This window comes from Sciurus vulgaris (assembly GCF_902686455.1).
Source record: "Sciurus vulgaris genome assembly, chromosome: 4".
NCBI classification, from domain to species: Eukaryota; Metazoa; Chordata; class Mammalia; order Rodentia; family Sciuridae; genus Sciurus; species Sciurus vulgaris.
The window spans coordinates 131,626,194-131,651,992 of record NC_136464.1 but is presented as its reverse complement, the minus strand read 5'-3'; the positions used below and the strand labels follow the sequence as shown (position 1 = coordinate 131,651,992).

Below are 25,799 nucleotides of genomic sequence, written 5' to 3'. Positions count from 1 at the left end.
AACCATAATTATTTCATATACTATATAAATGTTGACTCTCTTTCCCATTAAAATGTTAAGTGCCATGCTAGACAAACCATCATTTGTAGCTAGTTGCCAAGCTGGCTTCCAATGATCCACTGACCTGTGTAACCAAGAGGATATTACAGAAATCATGGAGCATGGCTTACAAGCAAGATCATAAAGATCATACAATTTTGGTCTTTTTCCTTCTTGGATTACTCACTCTGGGGTGCAACTTGTCAGATGATGAGAAAACCTAAGAATACCTAAGGGGAGGCTCACAAGACAAAGAACTGAAACCTACCAAAAGCTAGGGGCCCCTTGTCAACAATCATGTGAATCATCTTGTAAGGAGGACTTAAAGACAATGCCTTTGATAAAAGCAGTAACTCTCTTCTTAGGCTTGCAGATGCCCCATGGGTTGAACCCGTCTTCTTTACTACCTTAAACTCTGTGATTTGCTCCGATCTACCTGTAGGCATGTTAACCCATTTTTTGTCCTGTAGTCCTACACTTAAATATAGTATATAATATGCAATTATATAAGAACTGTATTATAATAGTAAGAATGCACTTATATGTTACAGTATAATACTAATGTATTATTACATGTTATATATTAATATAATTAACATGATTATATATTATATATTGGTATATTACATTAATATAATACTAATATATATGCTCTAGATTATGATTTCCAACCTATTTGAATGTACCAATTTTGTTGAAATATTTGCAGAACTGAAAACTTGGGACAGCAGGTTAATTATTTAAGAAATTTTCATTTAACAATACAAGGTTTATTAGCCCTAAATTTACCTAAACTATCTTGTTCCATTGAAGACTGAGGCAAGATTTACAACATTCTGTTTCAGACCCTGAAGTGGTGCTTAGTAGTCTTCGATCATTGCCCTGCACCTTCCAGGAATAGCGGGAGGCTGGCTATCCAGCCACTCCGTGATACGACTGCCCTAAGCAGGAGCAACCCTCTTGTGAAACGAACCTCCCCCTTCAGGGACCATGAGTCTGACGGATAAACATTCTGAGCAACAAGTGAAAATTGCCCCCTTAAGTGATACAAGACTTCTCTGGAGCTACCTGGCAAAACCGGAAGTGAATGACCGCCAGAACACAGTTTGACCAAGCCTGCTTACTTAAAAAGATCCTTCACACACTGCTCCCCACCCCCAAATCATGTCAGCAATCAGAAGACAAAGTTGAGATGCTGGATATCTCTTTGCCTTCCCAGTTTAGTAATATGGACTAAAATTTTCTTTCCTGCTTTTCACCATTACCTTTTCTGTTTGGATTTTGGAGCAAGTGGCCAGATCTGTTTGTTGGGACCCCCACAATCAGGTCTCTGGCCTACGACTCCAGGCCAAGAAGTCCCAATAAAGGCTTTTAGCTGACGGTTAACTACATCCGCATTACAACCTCATGAGAAACCTCAAGCCAGAACCACCCAGTAAAGCAACTACCAAATTCCTGATCTACAGAAGCTACATGAGAAAATAAATGTTTGCTATTTAAAGTCATTAAGTTTTGAGAAAATTTGCTTCACACCAACAGATATTATAGTCACTATTATATATTCAGCCTACATAAAAGTACTTAACAGACATCAAGCAGTCAGCCAATTGATAATTGAAGGTATGAATGAATTAGTACCAAATAATAAAAATACATAAAATATAGTGCCTTATTTGCAGATGGCACCACTTGGGGGGAAAGTACATGATAAAGTATTAAAATGAAGATAAAATGCTTTCAGTGCCCTCAAGAAAATCATGAACCAAATAAATTAGCAAAAGAAAGGAATGAATGATTAATTCTGGACAGGAGAAAGTACCTCCAGAGAGGCTTTGAAAGCAGGCATATCAGAGAAGCCCTAATGTAAGGCTGCTAGAAGAACTATATGAGATGGTACCTGTTCACCACCAAGCACCATGCGTGCCTATTCCAGTCTTCACTAAATGCTAGTGATATCATTGCTACAAAGACAGACCACAGTAGGAAGGAAAGTGGCCACTGTGTGAGGTGTGATAACCTAAATATCCCCAGTCTTATGGTACAATAACAATTCCTATCCCACCAACTACTGCATACTCCAATATTCTTCAACTTTACGAAAAGCATTTCTCCACTTATTTTATATTTTAGAGAAATTTATGAGTAGTTCCTTAGTCAGAAGCTTCTTCAGAAAGAAAATTTACTGCCCCCTCCAAAAATTACTTAATTTACAATATTTTGTTCACATTTAGATTTCAGATGGTATTCTAACATTACTAAAAGAAAACATTAACTATGCTCTTACATTTTTTGTAATGTCTTAAAAATAAGTTATAACATGTAACATGTATTCTACAGACAGCTGCCACATGGTAGAGCTGCCTATGGGGATTCCTACAGAGGGAAGAACTGGGGGCTCTCTCCAATAATCACCAACCACCAGGGCTTCAGAGGACTGCAGCCTGAGCCACACCTTGATCATTACCCTATTAAAAAAAAAAAACTCAAAAGGTCACCATCTTGCTGTTTCTATGTTTCTGACCCAAGGAACTATGAGTCATCATTTTAAATCATTAACTTTCAAGCAAATCTGTCACACAGCAATACATGATTAATATGGAGCTCCACACAGTTAAGACTTTTAAGTATCTAAAATAAAAATGTATACAATTATAAAAAAATAAAAAAGAATTATCAAAATATTAAAATAAAGATTAATATAGTAATAGATGTTATTCATTGTACTAAACAAAGGGTAAATAAAAGTTTAGTGTCAACATGTTGAATATGAACTATTTTTGAAATATCTTTAATAACTAATGTGCTTTGAAAACATTTGATTTCTGCTGACGATAGCCACAGGTAAATACTATTATGGCTTGTTCTTTTGTTTTAGTACACTGATGGTTGTTTTCTCCCTATTTTCAAAATTGAGAAAAATACTGAATTTCACTTAAAGATTAATGAAAATATTTTTCTTCTGACATCATGAGTTCTACCACAGATCCCTTCCTGATCCACAGGTCCCAGGTTAGGAACCTGGTAGATGGATATGGACTGATCATAGAAGTAATGGTGGACAAGAAGAAAGTAGCTCAAGTTCTAAGGCCCTCAGTGAATCAGTGAGAGGTAACAGAAGACCTACACTTGAGACCAATAAGAATGCAACAAGCTCCCAGTGGCTTGGGAGGCTGAGGCAGGAGAATCACCAAGTTCAAAGCCAGCCTCAGCAACTTAGCAAAGCCCTAAGGAACTTGGTGAGAACCTTTCTCAAAATAAAAAAATAAAGAAACAGGCTGAGGGTGTGGCTCAGTGGTTAAGCACTGCTGGATTCAATCCCTGGTAACAAAAAAAGAATGCAACAAGCTACATACTTATATAGTTTATACTTCAAAAAGAGCTGCAAGCTTTTGAAGGGAGAAGCCACCAGGAAAACAAAGCCATCAAAGAACATCCCAGTTTCAATTAGAGCAAGAAGGAAAGAGAACATTAGAATAACAGACTCTGAGTTCCAAAGGGCAAACTAAGAGGGTCTAGGAAAACTGGAGGAGCTGAGGTAATATCAGCTTAAGAGAATGTTCAAACCTAAAGGGAAGATACAAAAAGGAGTGCTTTCTGAATCTATGAATTGATTAAGACTTCTTGTATTGACTTATGCTAGCTGAAAGGTGATTTGAATTATGACAACTAATGAAAACTAGTAAAACATTAGACAAACCCTATGGATTATATGTTAATTCATCTTCTCCCCGTTCCTGCAGGAATTACCCTAATATAGGCCACTTGAATGACTGCTACAGCCTCCTAACCAGCTTCCAAGTCTTCACTCCCCTTCTACCCCCACCACTGCAAGCAATTCTCTAATCCACCATTGTTTTGATCTCATTGAAAATGCAAATCCAATCATGCCCTCACTCCTACTTAACAGTTTTCAATGGCTTTCCATTGTGCATAAGATGACATTCAAATCTTACCAAGATTTCAAGGTCTACCTTGATCTGATCCTGACTTCCGCATCAGACAATCTCTTCACCACTATCCCACCACCTTCTACTACATAATCTAAAAGAAATGAACAACCTCATCTCTCCTTCCAATCTTCCAGGCCTTGAACACTAGTCATTGCTTCCTGCCTTGCTAAATTATTCTCAACAATATTTTAAATAATAGTACATTAGAGAGAATGCCAGGTTTGCTTAAACTTTTAGATATTCAATAAGAGCCCGGGCTCTTCCCAACAATCGTAATTCATAGAACAGTCCCCCCTAAAACAAGTATCAACTTCTGTAATTGAATGCCATAATGTATGGGAGTCATACAGTTTGGATCTTGAATGTCTCCCAAAGGCCCATGATTTGAATGAAGGCTTTGTCACCAACCTGTGACACTACTGGGAGATGATAGAACCTTTAGGTTGTAGGGCCTAGTAGAAGGAAGTGACACCAATGGGATCATGCCCCTGAAGGGGGACAGTGGAATCCCGGTCTCTCTCACTCCCCTTCCTCCCACCACCACCACCATGAGGTAAACAGGCCTCCTCTGTCACATGCTCTTGTCATGATGTACTGCACCACCAAAGGCCCAAAGAAACAGCACCATGCTACAATGGAGAAAAAACTTTGAAACTGTGATTCAAGCTAAACCATTCTTTCTTTAAGTTGATTACCTCTTGTATTTTGTCACAGAAACAGAAAGTTGGCTAACATAGGCAGTAAGGAAAGTACCAAAAGGAAGGAACACAAATACCACTAAAAAAGAAAAGTCCAAATTGTATCTAGCCACCACTACTCAAAGCACTATTCTAACTATGTATGTTCAAATATAAATAATAAGTATAAATTAGTCCTCTAAACAAATACTACTATTTTTAAAAGGCACAACTCAATATTACCCATACGTGAAAATCGTCTGAAGACATCATCAAAGCACTTTCTATCAACCAATGTGCTTCTACTAGCAATTCATCCCACTGACATCTCAGAAGTAAATTTATTACAGGGTAAAAGAAATTACAACTCCTGCCAGCCTGGATTGCACTTGTCCTTCATAAGCAGCATAAAAGTCATCTTCTCTACATTCTTCCCCAAGATCAGGTTGACTTTACTATTTCCACTGAATCCTATACACTGTTGTGACCCCCATCACACCACACTATCACTGTTAGCTATATACACATCTGTTTCTCTATATTCCCAGGAGGCAGACACATTCTTACAAACCTTTGTATTTCTATAACAGTATCAGGCACTCAATAAATGTTCGACGAATAAGTGGAAAAAGAATGAAATAAACAAGCCTGTACACACTACATCTTAGTCTATTCCACTCTGAGAGCTCTTGATCTCATTCTCACATTTCTACTGATGTGAGGAGGCACTCTCTAAACTATTCCATAAATATTTAAAGATTCTGAGATTGTACTTAAATGCTACTACTGAAAATCTCAGTACAGGAAGTCCTAATTAACTCATATTAATGGGCTTTGAAAGGCCCACCTGACGGTAAATTCTTTAACTCTTACAGAACTTGTTTTAATATATTTTATTACTTGTTTTAATATATTTTATATTTTTTGAGTTGCCCCAGTTCATGCTGGTATTTCTACTTTATACAGAAAAGTTTATTTTAAATGTATAGTTTTACAAAAAGAACATAAAAAATATTATCACTTTTGGATTTATCACTTCTTTTTAACTTATCAAGGAAAGTATAAAAGTTAATAGAAATACAAAAGGAAAGAAAGACTACTAGGCCAGTACAATAACTTTTTTAAGTTGAGCTCTGATTTTGGTAAAACCAATAATTTATGTTCCGTTGCCTCACTCAAAAGTTAGGCACAAATTCAGAAAATTAAAATCATTTTTTCTCCTTCCACTGACATGATGTCTATTTCAGCATATAGCCCACAAGACCTATCATATCTCAGTAGGTCAGGAAGAGTCCACAGGTAGACAAAGCCCATCCTTTTAAAAGGCCATTCACCTGGGGAACTATCTTTGAGTGAATCAGACCCACAGATAACACTCGGAATTTGCATGAGTTGTTAAAAGGTCCACAGAGAACAGTCAGCAGCCAGAACAGAAGGGGAAAGTTTCTTAAAGCACTCACTAGAACCCAATCCCAAACCAAGCAAGTGATTCCAAGACTCCACACTTCCATGGGGAGCCTTACAAGAGCAGGGCACAGCTATTGCTAGATTTGTGAAGAAATATCCCTGCAGTTTTTCCAGTGTTCTTTACATCATTTGGTTTACTTAAAATATTCAAAATAGGTCATTTCTCATCACAGAAAATTTAGATATAGTATGTCTTCACAATTATAAACATTTTCTCAGGACTAAGGTTAATGGCTATGATACTTTTTTTTCCCTGTCATTTTACAAGTGAGAAGTCTCATACAGATGGCTTGAAAAGAAAAGCAGAAAATAATGATACACACTTCTAGATTTGACACTTGGTTCTCAGTGGAGATACTACTTAAGTGGCAGCATAATGCTCTTGATAAAGATGTTCTCTGGAGCCAACCTGCCAGTTTTCCTGGCTACCCAAGTCTTTCAAAAGTTTCTTAAGTTCTCAGTTTCCCTATCTTTAAAAATGGGAATACTAGTTCTTACTCAGAGGCTCAAGTGAAGATTAATCATACTCATAGAGCTAACATTAGGGATACTATTTAACACGTAGCTAAAAATAACAACGTACTTATGCCTTTTAATCACAGTTGTGATTCCTCAGTTATGTTTTTTTTTTTTTTTTTCTTTTTTCTTTTAAATGTATTTCAGGCATAAGAAAGTCAAGCCTGCCTCTGCACCAGAAGCTCACTGGCCACACACGTTCCAAGAGAGAGGCTCCAAGCCCTAGCCGAAGCCTGTGACTGCCCAGCCTCTTCTACCCTCAACCCCAGTTATGTTTTTACAATCTGTAAGTAATCTTTCCATTCCCAAGAAGCTTCCTGCATATTAACTGAAGGATGTACATCAAGTTAGAGAGGGAAGGTCCTACAATGGAGGTCTCACATACCACATTAAAGACCACAGTGCCAGTCTATGGATAAAAGATGCAAATAAGCAGTTTCAAATCGGGAAAAACATAACCAGATACAAAATTTAGATAGGTCACTCTGATTGCTGTGCGGGAAGCAAGCTCTTTAGGGAGCAACATGTGGCTATTAAAGAGTCCAGAGGAGAAAAATGATGACACCAGCACTCAGAAGGAATTTAGAGGAGACAGGGTCAAGAAATAAGGACAAAGAAACCACATAAGGGTAAAGCTACCTTCTAAGAAAATACAGGAATAAAAAGTTTAGGAAGAAAGTGTCTAGCTTGGGCATGTACAGTTTCTAGTAAAAATGGGACATCCATGTGACAGAAACCATTAGGCCAATGATGAATATGTCTCATTGGAGGCAAAGGTCATAGGCAGTGACGTAAGTGGCAGCTGCAATCTTCAGAGGTCATCACCCAAGTAACGCATCATATACAAAGAAGAGTCATAGCTTTAGAAGAAAAAAGGAATAACAATAATGTAAGAAAGGCAAAGGAAACACACACACAAGACACACAAAAAATTTGTTCTTCAAAAAAGCAGCAAATGTATCAAGTAGAGTAGATAAATCTAGTGAATTTCCAAGGACTAAAAACAAGTGATTACTACTAGGGGCAAAAAAGGCCATTCATGATACTAAACAAGTCACAACAATCCTCAATGCATATAGTCAGCACCCCCACATCTACAGAGTTAAGCAACCTTGGATGGAAAATGTAGTTAGGCCTACAATAGTTCCATCTGTATGACTGTGTCTGTATTGAACATGCCATGCACAAATATTTTAGTCTTGTCATTATTCCCTACATAATATAGTTGTAATACAAAGCCGATACCCCACCTCCCAACCACTTGTCAATCTGTGCTCCACCCGCCTCTCACCTTACAGTAATTTCCGGCCTACACTACAGCCATTTCCTGCTTCCCAGTTAAGTCCTAACATGCTAGCTAGCTATTGGTTCACCAGTCAGCTTGCAAGTATTCTCCTCCACTATTGGTTCCTTCCAGCCCGGGAGATTCCAATATCTGGGAGAAGCGCCAGGGCCATCTTTCTCTTTTCCTTTCTTTTCGCCCCAGAGCGTATGCGCTAGTCGTCCGCATAATAAAGTCTCTTGCTAGTCGTCCACATAATAAAGTCTCTTGTGTGAGGCCTTGTGTCCGCCGTGGATTTTTCTGGGAGCTATTGTCGAGCCACAACTGAGACGGGTGTGCGCAACGGCAGTTCCAGGGGAGGGGCTGGAACCACCGTGAGTCCTGAGCTGAGCTGCATTTTTCCTTACAATAGTATATAACAGTTGTTTACAGAGCACTTACATTGCATCAAGTATTATATGTAACCTAGAAGTGATTTTAAAAATATAGGAGAATATGTAAAAATCATATGCAAATACTATATCCTTTTATATAAAGAACTTGAGCATCCATGGATTTTGGTATTTGCAAAGGTCCTAGAACCAATACCCCATGGAGACCAAGGGACAACTATATACTCTTTCCTGCAAAGCTTCAAAATACATGAAGCAAAAACTGATAGAACTGAAAGGAGACATAAATAAAATGCAAAATTATAGTTGGAGACTTCAATACTTCTCCCTCAATAATAATTAGAACAAGAGACAAATCAATAAGGATATAGAAAATGTGAACACTATCAACCATCATGACCTCTTTACTACCTATAGATTAATTCTAACAAAAGCAAAAACACACAGAACATTCACCAAGATAGGCCACATTCTGGGACATGTAGCAAGACTTACACTGGGAAGGACTGAAATCACACAAACTACAGTCTGACCACAGGAGAATTACAAATCAGGTACAGAAAAACAGCAGGAAAATCCCAAATATTTGAGAATTAAACAATATGTACCAAAACATGTCCATAGATCAGAGAAGAAATCAATAATTATAAAATACTTTCAAGTGAACAAAAATGGAGAGATCCCATATTTGTGGGACAAAGCTAAAGCAGGTCTCAGATAAAATTCACGCTACTAATTTCCATTAGCGAAGGTCTCAAATCAATGTTTTAAGCTTCTATCTTTAAAAACCATGAAAAACCAGAAGGAATGAAATAATGAAGATAAAATAAATAAATGGAAACAAATGAACTATTTTGAAAATTAGCTGGGTCTCTGAAAGATGAATAAAATTGACGACCTCTAGTAAGATGAAACAAGGAAAAATTAAAAGCCACAAACTATACCAACTTTGGAAAAGAGGGCATCGATACAGATCCTACATTAAAAGGATAAGGAAATATTACAAACGCCTTTATCTCCATAAATTCAACAACACAGAAGAGATGAAGAAGAAATTCCTTAAAAAAATCCACAGCAGTTTCATTCATAAGAGCCAAAAACTGTAAAGAACCCAACCAGTTGTAATTTTGCCAAACAGTGAGAAAGACCGATATTATACTATGTGATCCCATTTATATGAAATTCTAGAAACTAAACTACAGTTCAGAAAACAGATTTTCAAGAGCCACAAGGGAAGAGAATTGACTACAAAGGGGCACAGAAGGAACTACCAGGGGGAAGGCGGGGGGATGATAATGAAATGCTTCCTATCATGACTGTAGCATGTACGTAATTGCATACATCTGTCAAAATTCAGATTGTATCCTCAAAACTGGTATGTTACACTGGATGTAAACCATGCCTCAATAAAAAAGTGCATGTTACCAATCCTACTGTTAATATTTTAAATATATGGTTTACTAAGCATTTTTTACTTGTCCCTTAAACAACTCCCATAAACAGGGATACCAAACTCAAAAGTCAAATAACTTATACAAAGTCACACAAGCCAGTAGGAGGCAGAGCTGTCCCTCTAACCTAACTTTCCTACATGCAATAAGGAACAGACACTAATGGAAAGACCTCATGACTTCCTAGTTCCTGTGCAGGCCAACATTTGCTTTTCTAGCTATAATTGTTATTTGTGGGTCATGAAATCCACTTAGAGGATTTGATCACCACCCTTTTTTTTTTTTTTTTTTTTTTTTTTTTTAGTAATGAGAGAGGAGTGAAGAAAAGTGGAAAGAAATAGGCAAAGATCAGAGTTCTTTATGCTTGAAACATTAAATACTGGTTATAAAAACTTTGTTTTCAACTGAGACCCAGTTTGTAGGTTTTTGTGGGTTAGGCTATCAAATAAAATGCTACCTCTTACTGTGGATCCTAGTCAAAAAAAATAAATAAATAAATAGTTTGAAAACCATCGCTGTAGGCCAAAAGAGACTAACAGTAATGCTGGCTATAGGGGGATAAAAGAGATGAAGATCAGTAGGAATATTGCACCATGGACAAATGGTTATGAGGGACAAGGGAGAAAAGAGCAAGTCAAAATAACTCCTAAGCTCCAAAAACACTCAGGGATGCTTTGATGGATAATTCAGCATTGTTAACTCCACATTCGGTTTCTTCCAACTTACTTTTTCAAACTGGTCTCCTCTTGTTCTCTCTCCTCCCAACCTGTGCCTCTGAGGAAAACCTCCTTTCCAACCCAGGTATCCAGGATGGATGGTGATAAACTAAACTGCACCTTATACACAGAGAATGCTTACTGCTCAATGTCTATAATACTGCCTAGAGATCTCAACACTATAGTAATCCTTCATTCTTGTAACAAGACTGTCCTGTGAAATTCAATTCTGATAATAACTCAAGGAAAAACTTGAAATGAGACATAATTTGCAGGCCTTTAACGAAACAACTTAAAGTGATGGGTTTTTAACATTAATCCTTCCCATGATGTTCCTATTTAATGTTTCTAAAATAGGGTTATTCAAATCTGTGACTACAGCAGAACTATTTTTATGTGCCTTTTCTCAAGTTCTGCCAAAATGGTTATTCACATTAAGAAATTCTAAATGAAAAGCATAGATGGGACGTATATGTTATGGGGGTGGCAGACTTTAATTAGAAAACATACTGCCAGTACATATCAAAGCACCAGTGGCAACTGCTTCCCTAGGCTCTAACACACCATAAATAGCTTAAAGAGCCCTCAAAATATCCAGTTACCCTTCCCCTTCTCATAGCCCTGCATTGATCAATAGCACACATTTCCTACAAGGTTCACACCACCTCTCTGTTCACATATCAAAAAAAAAAAAAAAAAAAAAAAGTTTGTAAAATGGAGTAAAAAAGGGACAAAACTGAGTCTAAATACACTTTGATACACTTCAGCCTAAATGAAACTCATCAAACCCCTACAAGGAAAGGAGAGATTAGTTCTGCTTTAATACAAATAAGGGAACAACGAAAAAATGGATTTGTAAAGGTCACAGAGCTAAGTAGGAGGGAAGTTCTGTCTCTCACCAAGACTCTTCTGATTCCAAATCCAACACTCTTCCCACACTGCGTCAGTCAACAGCAAGTAATGAAGAATCTACTCTTCGGTATCTCCGGTCCAAAATAGCCATGCTTATTTTCACTCCTCTGTGACAAAAGACCCAGCTGCCAGAACTAGACTACCTGCTTGATCCCACTCTGGAGACAAGCTAAAGACAAGATCAGAAAAGAACAGCAAAAGTGAGGAGGCAGCAGTTCAGTCAGCAAGTCCACGTGAAGATGGACAAGGAAGAATCCAGGAGAGACAATCATGCGTGCACCTAAGATGAAAGCAGGACAAGGCAGTAGTCACCAGGCAGGCAGACAGTCAGGGGCCTCAAAAACAAACAATGAAAGGCTTACTAGTGCTGGACAATATGCTGGGTGCTGGAAGTATTAAACAACACAATGTCCCTACCTTCAAAAGGTTTAAACTAGTAAGAAAGTTAGATAAATGATGAAGTGCTAAAAATACCTACTAGACGCTTGCACCACTTGCCAACTGGGTACACCACCTCAGCCTCAACATCCTCAGCTATAAACTAAAAACAACATCTGCCCTGCAAGGTGAGAAATAATTATGTAGCCTGCCTCAAGTGTTCCATATTGCTATTGCTTCTAAATACTAGAGCAATCACACACATTTCAGTCAACAGTGAACTGCATATATAATGGTATACATCATAGGGCCTAAATATGTAATAGGCTATACCATCTAGTTCAAGTACACTCTATGATGCTTACTCAATGAAATCTCCTAACAAAGCACTTCTCAGAACACACTCCTGTTGTTAAGCAATGAATAACTATATGTGAACAAATGTTATCCAGAACATTTTACATAAATATCCTTTTCTTAGATACAATTCAGAGGAAAACATAAACACTCTAATTTCTTAAATCGATCGTGTCAAGGTCTATATCTCATTCACCTTTTCGTGACACCTTATCCAGGTGAAAAAGACAGCACTTTGGTACCAGGGATGCTAATATCTTGAGTGCTTAGTATGATGCAGGCACCCTGCTTCATGCTGAATACATAGTGAAGCTGAATTCCTAGACCTGGTCAAATGAATGCTGTGCTTTTACCTCTATGTTATGTTTACACATTGTGCTATTATTGTTTATTTGGGCTTTAACCATGAATTACATTCAAAACTGCATTTCTCAGAAAAACTAAGCTAAAAATGCTAGTATCTGTATTATTAGTTTCTGTAATGGTGCTTTAAGGTATTAATTACTTATGAGAGACTATTATTAACGATATGAAGAACATACACATTCAGGTCATGTCTGGTTCTCATTTTTAAACAAAATTTCTGAAATACATGCATATTTTAGTCTGCTTTACTTTAATTAGCAACTACATATTTCTGAAAAGTTGACACATCTCTAGAAATTTTTTCCTACCTCTTTTTGAAGTGTGCAATTCATCCCTAAAGAATGAGAGCTGATTTGAATGATTCAAAGTTGACTAACAATTTGTAATTAAATAAAATTTTTAAATTAACATATTGACTATTCCCTTTCTCAACTTAAAGGCAACAACTTAATGTCTTTTGTCAGTACTCCCTCTTATTTTAGCATAATAAACAGTACATTCCCAATACATCAGTTTTTAGCAATTCCAAGAGAGTTAACAGAGCACACACCATGAGCTTCATGTGGTTAGTTTACATTCATAACAAAAGAAACGTAGAGGATAACCTTACCATATCATCCGTCAGTGTCCTAATATTTAAATGCTGCAAATAAAAAAAAAAAAAAAATCAATGAGTAATTTATAACAGCTTTTTATTTTAGCTAATAGATGACATGTGAAATTGTACAATACTAACTTGAAGGTAATTAAATTCCTGACAGTCTATTAAAAATGCATTATATATTGCTTTAATCTCATTCTCAAAAAAAGATGGACAAAAGTGACTATGCACACAGTAGTTTCAAACATTTTCCAAAATTTCTTGGTTTTGTGAACCTCACAAAATAGAAACCTGTGTACAATATATTTCCCAATTAATCATATTAATAACCATTAAATATACAGACAGAACATGGTTGAGATAAAGACTTAAATACGATTTTCAGAAAATTTCGTATTATAGAACACTGAAACTTTTAATTTACCATTAGTATGCAGCATAATAGACAATGAAGTACTTTACTGGCTTAATTAAACAATTCTAGTAACAAAGAAGAAATGTGCTCAAATAACTCTTCAAATCTTTAACATCAGATCAAATCTTCATCACCAGGGGTGAAGGTAGACACTTTTCAATTTCATTGCTAGCTTTTCTGAGAACCCTTTTGCTGATTTTCTTGATAGACAAACATAAGACCACTTTAGAAAGTGAATAAATCAGTTTTCCACAAAGCATAAAGTTCAAAAGAAAAAAATATTTAGGGAAAAAAATCTATTTTATAAATCTAGGAGTAGGGAAAAATTTTATACTTAAGTAGCTATAATCAATTACCAGTTTTCCTTCCTCTTATTCATTGGAGCATCATATTTTTCAAAGAGCACAAAAAGGATCAAATATTTTCTAAATGGGAAATCAGGTCTATTCCTTCATAATTATAGAAGGACAGGAGCTAATGATCATCATCTAACATAGTCAGTAGCATGTTGTTATTTAAATTCAACATTTATGAAATGGAATGAAATTTGTCATTCATGTTTGTACAATGAAGTATCTCTATGTTCATGACTCTACCTCAATAACAAGCCCAAATAAAAATCTGTACAGTGTAAATCACTACTACAAATTTTCTTCTTTCACCAAGATGTTCCTTCTTTGAACACAAACAAAGTAAAGTAAGGCAAAGAACCTGAAATGAACTTTATATACACCAAAGAGAATGTACCTAATTAATTACATTAGCCACACCCACTCTGATATGGGAATAAAGAAATAACAACATGGAACTGATTATGTGTGTCTAATGTCAGAGAGGGCATGATCCTTAGCAAGACTGAATTTCCTGAGGCACTTACAACCCATGTTACCCCAGAGGCCATTATCACAATTAAAGCCAAACCCACAGAACTCTCAAATTGGAAGCAAGAAAATACCAACACAGAGGAAAATGCCTGCCCAGGGCTCCCTTTCCTGCCTCTGCCTGCACACTTACTCTATATGCCAATAAAGGTTTCCAGCCCATTGCATTTGGTTAACTACATGTCTCTTGTTACTCTACAATTGGAGGTTATCACCTCAATCACAACTCATCACTCCAGTAAGAGGTCATTTCAAGCTCCTGTGACAAAAGGAATGTAGCTAAGTTCTAACAATAGTATGCCAATGGTCTAATGCTTAAAGGCGATGCCAAGGAACTCAAGTATAAAACTGACATCCTTCTCGAGTATAAGTAAAGTGAAAATATTTACACTAATGAAATATTCCCAAAGACCAATACAAATGAATTGCTTCAGGAAAATGCCATAAAAATGATGTTTAAAGGGGGGAGCAATGAAAGAAAAATTTTAAGAGAAATGAGAATAGGGCCCATACAAGATTTATGATACGAAAACTGAATACAAGTCACATATACGAAAATTAAAAATGAGGAGTTCAGTGGTGGAGGGCTTGCCTAGCAGCATTAATCCTCAGCATCATATAAACAAAATAAAGCCACTGTGTCCATCTACAACTAAAAATATATATTTAAAAAAAGAAAATAGAAAATGAAAATTATATAAAACCCAGAAGATGTAAACATCCAAGAGAAACATTTTTATACATCTTCAAAGACCTCAAACTGGACTATCTTTTAAATTAGAAAGGTACTCAACAATTTTCTGAAACAAGCAGTCACTCCTGTGTAACACTCCTGTGTTAAGACTCCATTTTTGTCACAGTTCAGGTTTATTTGTTTTCATTCTTAAACTATCTCACTGTGGGTCAAACCTCTAAGGGGATTCAATTAACTTGCTAAAGGCTTAATCTGTTTTTCAAGACTATTTTGGCACACGGAACTCCTGTTACAACTTACAGAGTACTACACGATATATTTCACACACACAAACACAAAAAGTGATAATCCCAACAGAATATAATGAAGGGGTAGTTAACAAGGAAAAAAGAAAACTCAAAGGGATGTAGGTGTGAAAAGTATAAGAGTGTAAGGAAAATAAAGTGTACGGTCAAGTTCATTATTCCTTCTCTTCTGAAAAACATCTACCGATTCAACTGCCAACAGAAGCAAGTTAGGCCAGGAAATGACAGCAAATTCAAGGATCCAAGAAAGAATTGGAGGTATTGACTAACAGCAGGGAGAAAGCTAATCTGAGAAATTTCTTTCTATGTCAAAACAGAATACCTTTCAAGATTTAGCTGTCTGAAGAATAAAGCCCATATAGTTGCTTACACACAAGCGAACTTAAAGAAACCTAGTCCTGGGTCTGCGGCTTCTGGGAGTCATGGGTCCTGAGTGAAGAATGGGAATCAGGTAGGGTTAGCAGGGGAGGAGCCCAGCAGAAGAGGCAGGTTAGTAGGGAGAGAGGCAGAGCCCAGAACTGAAGGGCATTCTGGGCCAAGGGGGTGGAGTAACACCCAGTGACTGACACTGAGGGGCAACCAGGGAGAAGGGGCCCAAGGCCTTCCTAAACCTGGAGACTCCCCTGGGTTAGGGCCTTCCTCTCTGCTGAAGGGATTAGAGTGGCTGGCAACACCTATCTCTCTACCAGTCAGAGTTCTTAAAACTTCAGCTATCAAAATGGGCAGAATTTTCCCTGATCTTATTGGTGGTACCCATCTGTTTTCTTGTTCAAACTGTGACACAATCCTAAACAACAGCTCAGAATTCATCTCTATCTCTATTCTGTTCACAGGTACCATTGGTAGATGGTTTCTTTTTAACAAGGTAGTTAACTTGCAGTACAATGAAGTTCAAAATAGTGTCATGCTAACTGGCTACCACATGATTGGAGCTGCAAAAACTTCAATACCACTGTTGCTATTATTTTTTTTCCTATGTTTACATCTTGGGGTAGAAGAGTCTATCTGCAGCTATATGGTGGGCTATGTGAAGAAAAAGTATCTGGGTTATTGGAGTGAAAAAGCATGGGCTTTTAAACTTATTTGGGGTTCATTTTCAAACTTAAAAGTTATTTCACTTGATATGTTAGCTTCAGAGAAGAGATTCAATATCTGTGCCCAGTGCTAGAGGCTAAGTGTTAGCATGGCTTCTGCTGGTCAGCGTGTCATATTCTTGTTGATGATCCATAGCACCACAGCCCATTCTTCCTTGTCTTGACCCAAAGATGTCACCATTTCTAATTGTCACCACATAACATGTTGATTGGAAACTTTTTCTAAAAAGGAATAGAATTGCTTAGGTTTTGTTTTTTTTTTTTTTGTTTGTTTGTTTTCTTTTTTTTTAACCATGTAATTTAAGCAAGTAATATAAATAATAGCTTGGGGGAAAACCACTAAAAACATGCTAGTCTGACTAGATCTAAGCAGTAGGAAGTTCCACTAAAAACTGTAGTGGCCAAAAAGTCTACTTCAAACATAAAGAAAAAAGAAATAAGCACTAACTACCTAGTGAAGCACAGAAGCACAAAGGCTATATCGAGTGGCAGCCTTCTATAGGATGTTCAAATGTTAATATTAAATTCAAGTATATCAATATAGAATTCACATTATCTCAAGGCCCTAATTATTTAGCTTATACACAAATAAAATGAAGACCATCCATTAAGTTGAAATGACTAAGAAGGAGCAAGAGAATGACCAATATAAAATCGTCAAACACTTCTGTGTGGTTTTGGCCATTTGTGATTTAAAACTATGAGGCTAACATTCTTAATTTTAAAAAGAAAAAAAAAAAACTTATAACACAAAAATTATTGCTTTTATACTGGTACTTGAGGTACTGTTTAAATGTCTGGTTAACCAAGACACTTAAGAAATGAAGTACTTCTGTTTTATAGCCACTAGCAATGGTCTTTACTATGCTCCAGCTGGAGAAAAGAGGAACTGCACACATCAATCCAGTTCATGAGTAGCATATGCTGACAATCACTCCAAGAAGGAAAATGTCATGATTATTAATGGAAGCAACCAGGAACACCTTTAAAAATAATAATCTAATAGCAATATTTTGGGGTTATTTTGCCCACAAAGAAGAAAAAGTTAAGAACATAAAGTTTTAGACATAGTAATGTGACTTTGTGACATTTAGTTATGATACCTGGCCTATGACTCCATAGGTGCTATTAATGCTTTGTGGCATTAAGATACAATAAAATGGTGACATTAAAATACACACAGTTCTGTCCACAGGACCATAGGGATGTGGTTGAGGTATGGTACTAACTAAAGGACATTGGGGCTCGTTTCCTAAGTCAGAAACTCACCCTTCTTCCTATGGTCCTACACTCAACTTGCTAATTCTACTTTTCTCCCTAAAGAGTAAGGAGCACCATATATAGATGGGTAACAATGTTTTCTGCTAATGACAATTCCTAGGACGAATGGTCAAAAGGGTCACTGTGGAATTCAAAGAAAAAAAAAAAAAGTCTTTATAGATTTTTCCTCAATAGAAGATAGGAATGGGGAGGGGAATTAAAAACACAGAACACAGGACTCTATATTCCCATTTAAGCAATGCATCAAAACTTTTTATTGAAAACAGTGTACACTGTCAAAAAATAGATTTAGAACTTTCAGAGCACTGTGCTAAATGATGCTGTGAATATCAAGAGGTATGAAGACAGAGTTACTCCCCCAACAACTTAGTTTGCAAATAAATAACAAAAACAGATAAATCACATAATATGCAAAGAAGCATACAAACCCCTGAGGCCAACATGCAATGAAAAAGCTATTGTCCTGAGTCTATATAAACTTTATAATTAACACAATTTAACATAGTATCTAAAACATGAATCAAAGAAAGGCTGAGAGAGCTTTTAACTTTCCTTTTGTGTGATTAAGTGGCAAAATGTTTTCATGTTTCTTTCATGTTTCACAATATTAACCTTTAAACAAATCAGACTCTAATGTTTAGAAATACATTTACATTTGAAATTCTTTATCTCAGTATAAAAAGTGACAAATTTTACACATACCCTATTGATAACAGGTCCTATAATAGAACATTAAATGACAGAAATAAATCCCCAATAAAATTTACTCTTTATAAGTTTAAGATTACCATTACAGACAAGTTTAATCTGGAGAATAGCAGAGCTTAATAAATTCCTTGCTTTAAAAAACTTGTGTACCTGAAAAATATGAACACATTTAATATACAACTAGTGACCATTTCACAATTACCTTGACACTTTTATCTTACCAAATTTAGTTTTTAAAGAAAAATGTAGCCTCTGTAACATAGTACAATACTCTATAACAGTTGTTTAACCATAATTGTATACACCCCAATTTTTAAGACTAATTGTTCTAAAGAATAAAACTTAATAGACACAAAGTTAAGAGTAAATTAGTGTTTCAAATCCTTGTCATTTTACCATGTCATTCTACCATATAGATTAAACTTTGGTTTATATCAGAACATTAGTATTTCACCTTAGGAAAAACCTTAAATAGTTTTAGCTGTCTCACATACATACAACCAACTTAGTTATACACAAACTTGTTGAAACTTGCCCTTTACTTACACAGACTTTCTTAGCACTTACTTAGACCCTCATGTATTTCATCACACAAGCACTTTCTTACCCAGAAACATTTCCTTTTTCCTTTTACTAAATATATTTCCATACCCAGAACCTTTTATTTTCTCTTTCCTATTTGTTGACCCCTTTTTGTTCACATTCTGAAACAACTCTTATGAAATTTCTGAATTTAGATAAATTACTCTATTTTAATAAGATTAAATATTTTGTTGTTTATAGTACTCTAATTGAAACACAGTTGAAACTTTTGGGACCCTTTGTATATAGAATTGCACTTGTTAGGACATAACTCTTAGTAACCTTGTTTTTAGTTTAGTGATGACACAAAGCAAGTTTAAACCCTTTTATTTACCAACCTATGAAAACACCAATAATGTTTAAGTATGATACCCTATGGAATTTAAGGAGTTAAAAGTACTCAATGTTATTTAACAATTAGCATTTTAACTTTGTAATCAGATGTCTCTACAAACACATTTGAGTAATACCATACATGTTAACTCTAATTCACTTATTCTGTAAAAACCAAGATATCAGACAAGTGTCCTGAACAGTATTTGCTCTTTCCTGTTGAAGAAAAGTCCTAGAAACAATTGATATTAGACACTTTATTAACATCAATATTTTATTAGCTTGACCACCTAGAGACTTGCGAGTTATTTTCAAAGACATTTTACTTTTATTAGTTTACCCAATTTGAACCTTTTTAAATCACGTGAATTAAAAGTATCTGGATCTATTTTTAAATTTTAATTTTAGGAGTGCTCAGTTATGATACAGACAAAACATGACATCAGACAGCACAACATACAAATAACACAAAATCAAAGGCCTTGTAACTTTATAGGTGAATCTCCATTGCAATGTAACAGATGTTCAAAAACTCTAGTTGAATAAGAAATAGAACTGATCAAAAAAACCATGAGCTCAAAAAAAACATAATTAAAAAAACAAGAGTCCTGGAAAAATGATACAGCCGTTAATTACTTTAGTAAAGTACCATAAGATTTACTTAATGGTATTTAAGGAAGAAGCAAAGATCAACATCAGAATTAGAACACTTAAGATCTGTAAAGAGCCACGCCTTACCTGAGATAAGCCTCTGCCTCCCACCTTACTGCATGTTAGAGTGACTCCAAAATAAGTCAGACTTCAGCTTATTTAAAGTTATAGTCAAAAAAATTGGTTCTTGTTGTAAAAGTACTGTGATCTCAAACAGGGGATAGAATGTGGTTCTCAATCAAAATTCAAGATAGCTATTATACAAGCTGAATATATTTTTACTCTTGCTAATTTCATTTTGTAAATCTGTTACCTGATAATGTTTTGCAGAAGTAGCTGCTTCAAGAACACACAACCTAGGTAACTTGTGATAATAAGCCATCACCTATGGAACAGATAGTGGTAACTTCCAGTACTAATACAGACTCCAGTTAGATAAAAGGGTAAATAACTGTAAAGTTATAGACATTGAAGTTAAAGCCCAGTACTCTTACTTTATGACTGGTGAGACTGGCTTGCTGGATGATTAAGATCAAACTTAGAGATTGGAGTTAAATATAGAGGTCAAGAAAGGTCCATATTTGGGTCTTGCCCTCAAAGTCAGCCTGAACCCAGGGAATAAGAGAACTTCTCTAAGGAGCGTTGCAACTCTGGGTCACACACCTCCTGATCAAGGAGATTGTTGAGACTAGAGGATGAAAAAACACTCAGTGCATCTGCTGTAGAGGAGGGTCATGGAAAAAGGGAAACATCCCTTGATGCTTCCAAAGGAAGCCACCTCATCAAGAGACCCTGCCTAACCAAAGTCACTGGTGGAACTAGGAAGCCGCTCTTAAGTTCTCTACAAGTGACCCCTGTGGGAACTCAGCTGACTCTTTAACAAGACAGGAACCAGGTCAATTTGACCAGCTTGATCTTAGACACCCAGCAAAACAGTTAAAACCAAAATATAGCCATTCTTGGGCATTTAAAGGAAATAATAGTTAAATGTAACTTAAGATGTACACTTGTATTAGTCCACTAGAATAAAGACTGGAAGCTACAAATGAAAGAAAGATTCTTCAGCAAATGTACCTGATAACTATCAAGAGAAACTGCCAGGGTCAGAAGTTTTTAGTCAGTTTAAGGCCTGCAGACCTTCCTAAGCTACACAGGTAGACTTAATCTATGTTTGCTCATATGATTATCTAGCCCTAAGTAACAGAAGTATAGAGATCTCTACTAAACACAGGTTATACCAATAAAGAGATATTTTACAAAATCAGATGACATTAAATAGCTTAACTATATTTTCTGGGGACATCTATGACATTAAGAGTTAAATGTTGTGTTTACATTCCTGATAACCTGGACAATGTTAAAGTCCCCAAATAAAGGCCTTGTCCTCTCCAGCCTTTGCTAGGCCTAGTTATGGGAACAATTTCTCAGTTCTTCCACCTCCTGGTGAGAGATTGACTTCTGTCATTTTCATGATACTCAGTGGCATGTTTCAGATGCTGCAACATTTACTTTGTACTAATCTCATTTCAGTACTCATGTCTTTTTGTTCTTCTATCATAGAAGCACCCACCCTAAGATGACTTTACAACCTGCTCTTCCCCAAGCAGGCTTCTTCCTGGGACCCCTCGATTGACCCGATTTTTTGAAAAAAAGGAACTCCAAACTGCTTGCCCCTCGCTGTCCCCATTCAGCTTCGAAAGAGCCAGAACGACCAACGCCCCTTTTCATTTCCTTAACAAGCAGTTAGGGGTTCCTATAGCTAAAGGGGGGAATGAAGCCAGAATTGGGAACAGGTAGTTAGTGTAGAAATAGGGGATCGGGTCAAATCGAGGAAGTGGAGGCCATAAAGTCATCTGCCTCTGCAAGTTGGAGACTGCCCCTGGAAGAATGGAATGTCAAGGATCTCCGGAGGCCATTGATTACCAAATTTACTTGCCTTTATCAAGGACTGTTTATCAAGGACTGCAAACAAGGGGCTGCTAATTGGTGCCCCCTGGGCCCTTGCCTGCCTGAAAAGTCGATGGCATTGCCGCCTGGATTCACGCTTCGCATGTCAAGCCTGCACCACCACCAGACCCAACGTGGAAAGTGGAAAAATTGGACAACCCCCTCAAGCTCTGCATCCACCGTGTTCCTGCTCCTGTTGACGACCTCCCGCCAATAAGTAGTCCCAACCCTCATGCCCCCCAATGACTAACATGGCAGGTCCTCTCCCAGACTGGAGATACAATATGGAGCACCACCAGGGAGAAACCCCTTTGGGATTGGTGGCCGTTCCTAACCCCAGACATCTGCGCCTTAGTAGCTGGGTTAGATAATTGGGACATCCCTACCCTGACTTCTGAGGAGGCCTGTAGACGTTGGCCAACAATCACCCAGGCCTTTCGGGGGGACAGAATACCGCCTAGTTGAAGGGTACAACCCAGGATGTACCCACGCTCCCGTGACAATCTAAAACAGACCCCTTTCTATGTCTGCCCTGGGATGGGAGGTCACAGAATATGGCAAGGAAGTGCGGAGGTATAAACCATTATTATTGCTCCACATGGGGGTATGAGACTACTGGCAATCTCCTTCACGGAGTCACCTTCATCAGGGAGAGAGTAAGTGCTGTATAGGTTCTAATGCTCAGGCAACAATACCAGTCCCTCAGCCAAGGAAATAGTTTTGGAGAAGAGTATATAGAGACAGAAGTTCCATGATTAGAACTTACCAAAAAAGAAAATGGGGAAATGAAAGAATGGACATTTTTTTTAAGCTGTTATTTTATCTCAACTCCCTAAGGTCTCCCTCCCAGTGCTGGGAACAAAGCCCTTAAAGATGTTCCAGGAAACAGCCCCAAACAGAGAGTAAAAGAGTAATTGGAGCAAGATAGTATTCAGGCAGTTAAGACACCAGAATCTACACCCTGTTGTAAAACATTGTGAAACATGTTGTATGTTATCAGCAAACCCAGACCCCCTTTGAAATTTCCCGGCAGCTTTGTTCCCCTTTTCCCTTTCATGTGCGACCCCTCCCGATGTGTGGTCTCTGCCTTTATAAACCTACAAGATTTTTTGCTCGGGACTCGACTCCTGGACTCCTGCGTGAGTCACGAGTTGGGTCCAAGCGTGCTGGAATAAACACCTCTTGCGGTTTGCATCAAAAAAAAAAAAAAGAAAGAAAGAAAGAAAAAGCTATTGTCCCAGATTTTTAGCAAATTTTGTTTTCTTTCATTGGTTAGCACATGTGAACTACCAGATCTGTGAAGCAACAAATATGTCCACTGATATTATCAGGAACACAGCACCAAGTGTCAACCTCATGGGCTTGGATTCATTTGTCATTGTCATCACAGCCAAGTATGATGATATATTAAAATAATCTGCCAGACACAATTTAATTCAATTACATTTGCATCACTTAACTGGGTTGTTAGGAGGGATTTCCAACAGAAGGAAGCCTGCAAGAGGAAAGCCTCCAAACACACCTGATTCAGGTACAATTTTCATAAACCAATAATACCCTCTAGGCTAATGAGTTTTCAGTTTTTCAATGTGAACAAAAATCACACCAAGACTTACTTTGAAAGAAATAGGTTACAAAGTTGGGCTCCCAAAATTCTGATGCAGTAGGCCTAGTGGGACTTAGGCACTCCGGTAGTGCTACGGAACCATACCCAGGACCACATGAAAAATTCTGTTCCAAAACCACACCTCTATCAATCATTAAATATTTCCTCAGACTGCTCATATATGAACTCCTCATCATATGGCTTATTTTAAAAGACAGATGTCCCTGAAACAAGCCATATGAAGGGTATAGATAAGACATATAAGAGGATTTCAAACAAGACAAGTAGTTGGTATATTTGGGATAGGCTTTACTGCTAAGAAATGACAGGCAGCAGTTAGTAGTTATAAGAGAATTAGACAAGCTTCTGGTATGTAGGAAGAATTATCAAGTGCATCATTTAATCAAATGGCCTATTTCTAGTAATATCATAAATATATATTTAGTACCTAAATATTGAAGATTATTTGTATCAAAGCATGATATGACACTATTTGATTAAAATAAGCAAATGACAGATTATTGATATTATAAGGCCTAACCCCCCACAAGCAGCTGCAAAAGCGCCTCCCCCCTCTTGGAACCACACCTATGGCGCATATCCTGCTTCTTCCTCTGGAGTGTCAGTTTCCCGCCAGCAAGGCCCTGCACCCAATCACTCTCCTCCGCCCTGCCTCAATCCCACTCTATAAAAGTGTGCACATTCTCTGAATAAAGCGGAACTCCAGTGGACGGACAGTTGGTGTCGCCTCATTCTTTCAGATATGACAAAGTTAAAATTGAAGGGGAAGAAAGAATCAGTCTTTTCCTAATCATGATCTGTGACTGATGATATGTTAAAGTGCTATTTGCATTTTTAAGTCCAAACCATTCCTTTTCACCAATAACTTATGAATACTTACTTTAACCTCATAACTTCTGGTCCATACACCTGTATGCTTACTGTCAACACCAATTATAAGGACCATAAAAATGTAAACTACTACACTTCTAATCATGACACTAAACATACCTAGAGAATCTAAGGGTCTTTTCCCAGGGAACTACAAAACACACTGATGTGAAAATATTCTTCAAGGGCCCTGGATTTAACATCTCAGAAAGTTCCAAAAATAACACTGAATCTTTCCTACCTCTTAGGACAAGAGTGGAGCTGGCTCTTTGATAACAAAGAAAAACTTTTAAGTTGACTAACTCTTCATGTGGTTAGGGGCACTTTTTTACTCTTAGTGGAGAAAAAAGTGAACTGTTAGGAACAGGTGAGAATTCAGAAAAGCTCTCCAGATTCTTTTAATCATTCATTCAAAACTGTAATCCTGCCTACCTAAGAAAGACAATCATCATGTCCTTATCCAAGCTTCTCCACTGTGACACTTGCAGGGATCCATACCTCCCTTCACCATAATCCCGATTAGGTGAAAGGAGACTTGTCAGACTTGTCAGACAAGATAGCATGCAGGCGCAGGGGCAAACAGCTGTAATTCCACCTACTCGGGGAGCTGAAGTTAGAGGACTGCAAGTTCAAAGCAACTTAGGGAAACCCTGTCTAAAAATAAATAATAATACATAAAGGGCTGGGATTGTAGCTCAGTGGTAAAGTGCCACTAAATTCAATCCCGTACCATTTTTAAAAAAGAAAAAGATAAGCTTTCAGAAAGAGGTATCATTCAAGTGTCTAGTGGAGAGAAACATGTGTTTTAATGAGAATATAAGATTTTCAAGGGATCAAAAGGTTGCATCATACCTTCCTTCTAGGACAGAACCACCTCTCTAGAAATGCCAACTAACAAATTTTTCTTAGAACTCTACACTAGCTTATGCATTGCAGGGGTTGGGCACCTAATAAGTCATCTTTTACTCTAACTTTAACTCCAGCATCCTTTTTCCTTCAATGAACTCTTTCATTCAAAGATGAGGTAACATGAACTAAAAATATAATGGCTAATTCTAGAACAGCTTTAAAACCTATTTTAAGATTTTTCTTTTCAGTTGTTCCAGTTCTTTAAATCCACACTATCAGATCGAAAATTCTTCTACAACATATCCAGGGAAAAGCGATTCAAACCTTTAAATCACTTTATGAGTGGATCCAGTTCTAGGGTAAGAGAATCTATTTCATCTGAAGAATGATAAAAAGCAAGTTTTTGCCTCTAAGAGAATTATGCTGGTTGCAGAACTCCGAGAATCAAAGCAAAATTT

General features: G+C 37.0%; 1 protein-coding gene across 1 annotated transcript in view; it reads right to left on the bottom strand.

Moving 5' to 3' along the window:
* Positions 1-25,799, bottom strand: part of DIAPH3 (diaphanous related formin 3) — a 495,179-nt gene that overhangs the window by 452,967 nt on the left and 16,413 nt on the right. The window contains exon 2 of the mRNA XM_079137635.1: positions 13,114-13,146. Within this exon, the coding sequence (XP_078993761.1) occupies positions 13,114-13,146 (33 nt within the window). The remainder of the gene's footprint in view (positions 1-13,113; positions 13,147-25,799) is intronic.